Source organism: Marmota flaviventris, chromosome 17 (assembly GCF_047511675.1).
Source record: "Marmota flaviventris isolate mMarFla1 chromosome 17, mMarFla1.hap1, whole genome shotgun sequence".
NCBI lineage: Eukaryota > Metazoa > Chordata > Mammalia > Rodentia > Sciuridae > Marmota > Marmota flaviventris.
Genome location: NC_092514.1, coordinates 52,885,586 through 52,893,267, shown reverse-complemented (window position 1 = coordinate 52,893,267; position 7,682 = coordinate 52,885,586). Strand labels below are relative to the sequence as shown.

At 58.9% G+C, this 7,682-nt stretch overlaps 1 protein-coding gene across 2 annotated transcripts; it reads left to right on the top strand.

Moving 5' to 3' along the window:
- The first annotated feature begins 1,295 nt into the window (after positions 1-1,295).
- Positions 1,296-4,989, top strand: Nxph3 (neurexophilin 3). Of its 2 annotated transcripts, XM_027924700.2 has the most exons (3): positions 1,710-1,827; positions 2,311-2,401; positions 3,891-4,989. In XM_027924700.2, exons 2-3 carry the CDS (start codon positions 2,396-2,398, stop codon positions 4,593-4,595), a joined length of 711 nt encoding a protein of 236 aa, XP_027780501.1. In that variant the 5' UTR covers positions 1,710-1,827; positions 2,311-2,395; the 3' UTR covers positions 4,596-4,989. The 2 variants fall into 2 exon arrangements, with proteins under 2 accessions (XP_027780500.1, XP_027780501.1); XM_027924699.2 differs by lacking the exons at positions 1,710-1,827; positions 2,311-2,401 and adding an exon at positions 1,296-1,494.
- The last annotated feature ends 2,693 nt before the right edge of the window (positions 4,990-7,682 follow it).

Sequence of the window (7,682 nt, the reverse complement as noted above, 5' to 3'; positions counted from 1 at the left end):
GGGGCTGCAGCCAGGGACCAAGCTGGACCTCAGAGGGCCACAGGGAAGAGTGCATGCCCCCCAAACCCAGCCCAGGCTGGAACCACTCCAAATGCTGGGTACCTCCTCACCCTCACAGCCTCCAAGAGGTACCAGGGCTTGACCTTTTATTTTTCTAAAGACTAAAAAACCCCTAAATGTCAGGCAGTGGGGATGATGGAGGATAGGCCCCTGCCTTTGGGAATCTAATATGAGGGTCTTAGTTCTTCCTTCTTGTCCTTTTGCAAACCTTTGCAGAGACCAAAGATCCAACTAGAGCCTCGGGAATCCCTCTCAACTTGGTGACCCCTCTGTGTCACAGAGAGGGTAAGTAGTGAACAACAGAGGGACAGCCTCCCGGGAGGCCTTGCCCACCTCATTCCCCTACTTCTCAGGAGGTTTAGCCTTGCCCCCTGTCCCAGAATCCAGCCTAGTGCCTAGTGATTAGGACCCCAGACAAACGCTCCTCAGTTATTACTAAGGTCTAGTGATACTCCCAGGTCCTCTAAGAAGAAACGGAATGCACCGTGATAGCAAAAGGAGTGAAGGCTAGACACTTAGAAGACTACAATAGGAAGATGTCCTCTTAGAATGGGTTTGGAAAAAATTATCTTTCCAAATTCCAGGACTCAGGGTTGGGGGTAGGGCAGCAGATTTCTGATGCCTGCTTTGGGAAAACAGGTTCCTGACAGAGGGGTTGAAAAGGTATAGCCCTTACGCCTTGCTATCACCCTCTCTGTTCCTTTCCCAATTACTCCGCCCCACATCCTGCCCCCTTCGCTGGAGAGCCAGCGTCCTCGGTCCCCGAGCTGTGGGCCGGCAGGGGAGGAGTTAACTCCGGAGGTACCGACTGGGCTCACCGTACCTGCCGCCGCCGCCGCCGCCAGTGGGAGGGACGAGGAAGCCGGAGCCGCCTGGGCGCCAGGAGCGCTCCAGTCTGGCGGGGCGCAGCGCGGGGAGCGGGCGGCCGAGGCTCAGCGCAGCCCGGGGCGTCCGCCAGGGGGCGCGCTGCGACGGGGCGGGAGGGGCCGTCTGGTCTGGGGAATTAGCACCGGGGACGGGCGCGCGCGCTGTGGTCCCCAGCACATCTGGGCGAGAGCCGAGCCGCTGGAACCCAGAGGGGCGCGGAGCGCATATTTAGAGCCGCGGAGCCGCTGGAGCCCTTCGAGGCGCTCGGGGCACACATCTGGGACCTCGAGCGGGGACGCGCCGGGCACAGCTGGACTCGGTGTGGGGGGCGGCGGCTGTACAGCTGGACCGAAGGGGGCGGGGTCGGTCCTGAGAGACTGGCTGAGGGGAGGGCCGCGAGCCGCCAAGGACTGGAGCATGGGACGGCGCGCCTAAAGGAGCAGGAAGGGGAGAAAGGGGCCTGGGACCCCGAAAGGAAAAAGAGAGGAAGGCGGACAAGAGCAGAAGAGGACGATGCAACTGACTCGCTGCTGCTTCGTGTTCCTAGTGCAGGGCAGCCTCTATCTGGTGAGTGGTCCGCGGGGAGCTCCGCGGAGGGGCGGGGGCCGGAGGATCGGGGGAGAGCGCGGGAAGCTTCTGAGCCCTGAAAGTTTCTCCCTTCCCCCGGTATCCCAGGGATGGAGGGGAAGACTGGAGGCTGGGGGAGAGGGCGGGTCCGAGGCCGGAGACTGGACAGATAGGGTTAATAGGGGCGGGGAGAGGGTGCTTGACTGGCCCACCCACTCCTCGGCTGGTGGCCGGAGGTGCGACTAGCACTAGGGAAAAGGCCTGGAGCCGGGTCGCCAAGGGTTATCCGACCCCTTCCCGGCACCCTGAGACGCGCGGAACGAGGATGGAGGGGTAGGTGTGGAGCCCGTGACCTGCCAGGTCAGGGGACACGGGTTTCTCCCCTGACCTCTAGGACCCAGAGAGCCCTGGGTTCTGGGTGCTCCAGCGCGCGGAGACGGTCCAGGCAGGGGGCGGCCCCTGCGTCCCTCCCTGCCGCCTTCCCTCCCGCTCCCTCCCTCCTCGCCTGTTGTTTTCCTCTCCTCTCCTGGCTGCGCGCAGCCGGAGCCCCACAGGACCTGGGCAGGCGGCTCCCGCCCCGGGCGCTCGCGGTAGATGAGTGGAGCGCCCTGAACCCGCTCCCCGGGCGCTGTCTCGCGGCTTCCCGGCGGCCCAGGACGCAGAGAACCCCACCCCCGACCCCAACCCAGGCTTAACTCCCCTACTACTCTTAGCCCGACGCCCCCCGCCCCACCCCGCCCCAAATCCATCCTGGAGAAGCCTCAGCTGCACATCTGGATCTGCCTCTTCTCTCAAAATAATAATCCCCTCTGCCAGCACCCTCGTTCCACTGTTGGAAGAGCCCTTCCCTGCTTAGTCCTTACCTGCGGCCCTTTCAGCTGTGACCCCCAGGGTCGAGTACATGCAGGTGAGCAGCCCTGAACCGAGCCCCTGGAGTCTCCCTTCCCGGATGTTCCTGAACCCCACCAGGGACCCTGCCAGGCAGGCCAGCCTTGGCCTTGGGGCAGAGATGGGCTTGGCCACAGCACAGTGGCAGGCCCTTCCAAGGCCATAACAAGGGGTAGGAAACCCCCAAGCTCCTTTGGATATCCACATCCAGCAGCCCCATCCCATTATCACCATCAGACCCACACATTGCCGGCTGAATTTGTGTCCCTGGGGCTGGTGGCAGGCAAATGGGTGAGAACTCTCAAAAACTAAACAAATACACAAGCAGGCCACTGCCCTCAGGAAATCTTCTAACCTCCCTGAGTGAGGCCCTGCAGAGCTGCCAAGGACCTGGGTCAGGCCCACTCTGCTGGCTCTCATCACTCCTCCAGGAAGCCTCCCTGGGTGCTGCCTGTCACCTAACTGAGCCCGCAGAGGCAGGTCCAGGCCTGGCAGAGTTTTACAGGACACTTGGACTGGGAATGGGGCTTGGATAAAATTCTTTTTTAAAAGACATCTGGTCTGTGAGGCTGGGAATACATGGCGTAATAGGAAGGCTGACCCTATGTGACCTTAGCCTTGTTTGCTCTGATGTAACCTCTGAGCCCTGATGTCCTCTGTGAAATGGGAATAATCAGAACTCCTACTCATAATGCAAGTAACATCTTGGCATGTCATCATCAATGTTCCCCAGAGAAGTGTTTGGCTTTCCATACCCTAGGCCATCCTGGGTGTGGCACTCCCTTCCCGTCTCCCCCTAGTCCTCCTGCCAAAACCTACGCTGCATTTATTTGTACTTGACAGAGAATTTCACTGGATTCTGTGTTCTTATTTCACTGACTGTTGGCTCTTTTTGCATTGAAGAGTAGTAGTTATCCTAGGTTAGGGACGGTGTTTTACCCAACAGGCTAGGAAAGTCCCCAAAGGCAGGAACTGTTCCCCTGTCTACTAGAAGACCCTAGGTTAGTAAGGGGCTCCCCTAGCTGACTCGGGGGCTCTTTGAGGGCAGAGAATGTGCCTCTAGGACCAGCCTGGGTGTTTCACAGAGGCAGGCAGGCATTGTACCTCTTCCATCAGACTAGGGGATTTTGCCATCAGATGGGACTTTTCCAAGATCAGCAGCTGAGTCTACCCCATCAAAGTGGGACTGCCTAGGGCAGGGCCTTGGGTCTCTGGTGCCATAGTCCACTAGAAAGAATTTCTGACAATCCTTCCAGATTTGAAGGCAGGACTGTAGGGAGAGGTTGTGGGAATGACTTAAGTGTCCAAGCAAGAGATGGGACCATCATTCAAGCCACAGTCATGCTGACCCCAGCATAAATGGGCACCTTGCAGGAGCCCCTCAGCCTGAGTCAGAGTCGAAGGAAAAGACAGGGACAGAGATAACACTGTGGTAGGGAGTGGCAGACCAGAACTCCTGGGTTCTTTGGGTATAGAGCTCTCACTGTCTTTCCAACTCCCTTCCATAGGTCATCTGTGGCCAGGATGATGGTCCCCCTGGCTCAGAGGACTCTGAGCATGATGACCATGAGGGCCAGCCCCGGCCCCGGGTGCCTCGGAAGCGGGGCCACATCTCACCTAAGTCCCGCCCCATGGCCAACTCCACTCTCCTAGGGTTGCTGGTTCCACCTGGGGAGGCTTGGGGGGTCCTTGGGCAGCACCCCAACCGCCCAAACCACACTCCACCACCCTCGGCCAAGGTGAAGAAAATATTTGGCTGGGGTGACTTCTATTCCAACATCAAGACAGTGGCCCTGAACCTGCTCGTCACGGGGAAGATAGTGGACCACGGCAACGGGACCTTCAGCGTCCACTTCCGCCACAATGCCACGGGTCAGGGCAACATCTCCATCAGCCTTGTGCCCCCCAGCAAAGCTGTGGAGTTCCACCAGGAACAGCAAATCTTCATTGAAGCCAAGGCATCCAAAATCTTCAACTGCCGGATGGAGTGGGAGAAGGTAGAGCGGGGCCGCCGGACCTCCCTCTGCACCCACGACCCAGCCAAAACCTGTTCCCGAGACCATGCGCAGAGCTCAGCCACCTGGAGCTGCTCCCAGCCATTCAAAGTCGTCTGCGTCTACATTGCCTTCTACAGCACAGACTACCGACTGGTCCAGAAGGTGTGCCCTGATTACAACTACCACAGCGACACCCCCTACTACCCCTCTGGGTGACCCTGGGCAGGCCACAGAGGCCAGGCCAGGGCTGGAAGGACAGGCCTGCCGGTGCAGGAGGCCATCTGTCTGGACGCTGGGCAGGGAAAGGGATGGGCCTCAAGGCAGGGAGGGGGGTGGAGAGAAGGAGATGCCAGGTGGGGCCAGGACCAAGTCTCTAGTGGAGGGGAAGGGTCCCCAGTGCTGGCCCCAACCCGAGGTTGTGGAGCTACTGGAACCCAGGAGCACTGGAGGAGGAGTGGGCTCTGGGCACCCTACAGGGCTTCCCATTGAGCCGAGGCAGAGGCCAGCCCTGAGCAGGCAGATCAGGATGGCCCCAGATCAAGTCATGGAGAAGTCCCTGGCTCCCTCCTGGCCATCCTGAGAGAAGACAGCATCAGGCGGCAGGGGGGGTGGGGGGGGTGGTCATCAGTGGATGCACCAAGTAATAGCTCGGGATGGCTGGCTGAGGCAAGGCTTCCTTGGAGCCCATGGAAGGCAGCTCTAGCCCCTTTCCTGCACAGAGAACAGCAGGAGACTCAAGTGGTCACCAGGAGGGCTTTGAGGTTTGGACAAATAGACCATCGGCCTGCAGCCAGCCACCCCTTTCCACAGTGCCCTCTCCTGCCAGCACTCTGCTCTCTCACCCACCCTCTTGCTGATAGCACACCATTCTCAAACTGAGGACGGTGGTGGTCCTCCTAGCACTAAGGCCATGGGTGGAAGACCACCTGTGTGCTGTGTCCCTCCTGCACTGCACCCCCTTCTGAGTGTGGTCCCTCAATAGTCAGCCCCACCTGTCAGACTGCACCTCTCCTGATAGGGACGAGCCTGGGGTAGGACGGAGGGCATGCTGGGTCTGTTCCCTAGTGTCTGTCTGTGGGCGGGGGGGAGGGGCGGGAAGTCTTGTGAAATCACCTGATTGTCAACTTCCGTGTGCAGAGTCTTGTTCTTGGAACAGGGAATAAAGCTTTCCCCCAGGACACTGCATTCTGAGTTGTCCAGGGAGGGGTCCCCGAGAGTCCCTGGTCTGGTCAGCATTTCTCAGGGGCAGCAGAGCCTCGAGGCTCCATCAGCTGCTGGAGCTGGTGTTCGCTGAGGCTCCAGGGCTGCCCTCTCCAGGCCCCTTTCCAGGCCATCAGATCCAGCACCGGAACCAGAGTGACTACCCCATGCTTGGTGCTCATGGGGCTGGAGGTGGCCTCTGCAAGAGCAGCTCAAGGAGGAAGAGCTGGCGGGTGGGATGGGCCAAATCAGGAACACCGTGTCCTCCCTGAATTGCCACCCAGGCCAGCCCTAGTGTCAGAGGACCAGTAGGTCCTAGCCCTGCCATTAGTTTTCTGTGTGGTCTTGTTCATTGTCTTCTCTGGTCTCTTTCAGTTTTAACAGGAGAGGTCTGCCCAGACCAGGGGTTCTAAAATGTGAGTGGGCATCCGAATTACCTAGAAGGTCGTGACCACACAGATTCCTCGGTCCTAAGGCTGGGGTGGAGTGAAGGACAAAGGGGACTGAAGGCAGCCATTCCCTTCTCCCAGCCGGCAAGCCTCAGAATGGATGGTTGCCCATGACTCCCTACCAGGAAACAGGTTGGCCCTTTAGGGGATCAGTGAGGGGAAGGCTAGAGCCTCACCCCACTCCACCCTGTCCCCTGTCCCTCTGGAGGTCATTCTGGGTCTGCTGTCTTGGGAGGTCAGTGCTCAGGTTCCCTGGATCCCTTTCGGCAGTGTCACCACAGTGGGGAAAGACCTGTACAAGGACGCATGGACCCACCACCCCTGGCCTTTGCTCCTGCCCAGCAGCACGGAGCTGCCGCACACTGCAGCACAGAGCCATGGGGGCTTAAGAGCCACCTTGGTGCAAACCCACCTTGTGTGAAGTGACCCAGAAAGAAGTGGCTTGAGCTCATGTTCCCATTCTAGCATTCCCTTACCCACTGCTTCCTGGGGCCGCCTCTCCTGAGCCAACTTGAGACACACAAGCCTCTCCAAGCCTCTTTCTCCCTCTCTACCCTGTGGCCAGGTGCTGAGAGTTCAGAGAGACTCAGGGACAGGAGGCTTGGTGCTGCTGGAATCTGGAGGTACTTCCACCTACGGATGCCCTCCAGACACCAAGGAGGACCTCGCATCATGCTGTGGGGTCTGGAGGAAGACAGGAAGGAGCGGTGGGGCTGTCCCCAGCTCCCAGTCCTGTGTGGCGGCTGAACTCTCAGCAGGACCTGGGGGCGCTCTGACCCACCCCCTCCTGCTCCTCTGCTCCTGCAGAGAGCCAGATGCTGCCGACAGCTGGAGGGCTCGGCCTTCCTGGCACACAGTTCTGCCTGCACAGGGGGTGGGTTCATTTTAATAACTTCATTTCACCCTCATGCACACTGCTGCCTCATTCCTCCTTTCCTGCCTTCCCGGGCAACCACGCTGTTCTTCTAGCTTGAATTTTGCTAACAGACTTCATTCCCAATCTTAATTCTTTGGAACAGGCCTCTGGTCGCTACTATTCTTGCCAGATATATCCTGAGTCCTCATATATTCACAAGAGTAACAGGTCCACTCAACTTACCAGGTCTAAGAAGGCAGCTACCTCTGTCCTTGAGGGCAAAGTCTATGACTTCCCCCACCGAGATGGACCCCAGCTGGAGTTCAGAAAGGCTCAAGGATGTTCGCCAGGCCATAGGAGGGGCCCTCGAAGTGGTGTGACCTCCCACCCCAGCCATTCCCACACTTATGGGAATGTTGGTTCCTCTTGAAGGAGCTCATCTTCTCCCCATTGAGAGAGTCCAGGGCCCACCTTCACCCCAACCCTGTGGCTTCTCCATACCCCCCACCCCACCTGATGCCCTTCAGGGCCATCTGAACTCTCCTTGGACTCTTCCATTCTGCTGGTCCTGTCTTGCTCCCACATCCATTCAGTCTCCCCCATCAGAATGGAGCCCCTGAAGCAAGCCTACCATACGAGGGGCTCTTTGAAGACATGACTGCATCCCCCACTCTATCAAATTGGGGAGCACCTGGAGTCAGGGGCTGGGCTGCCTTCATTAGATTAGGAAATTCCTGAGGCCAGCTTCTGTGCCTCCCTCGTCAGACTGAGTGCTCCCTGAGGGCAGGGACCCTTCCT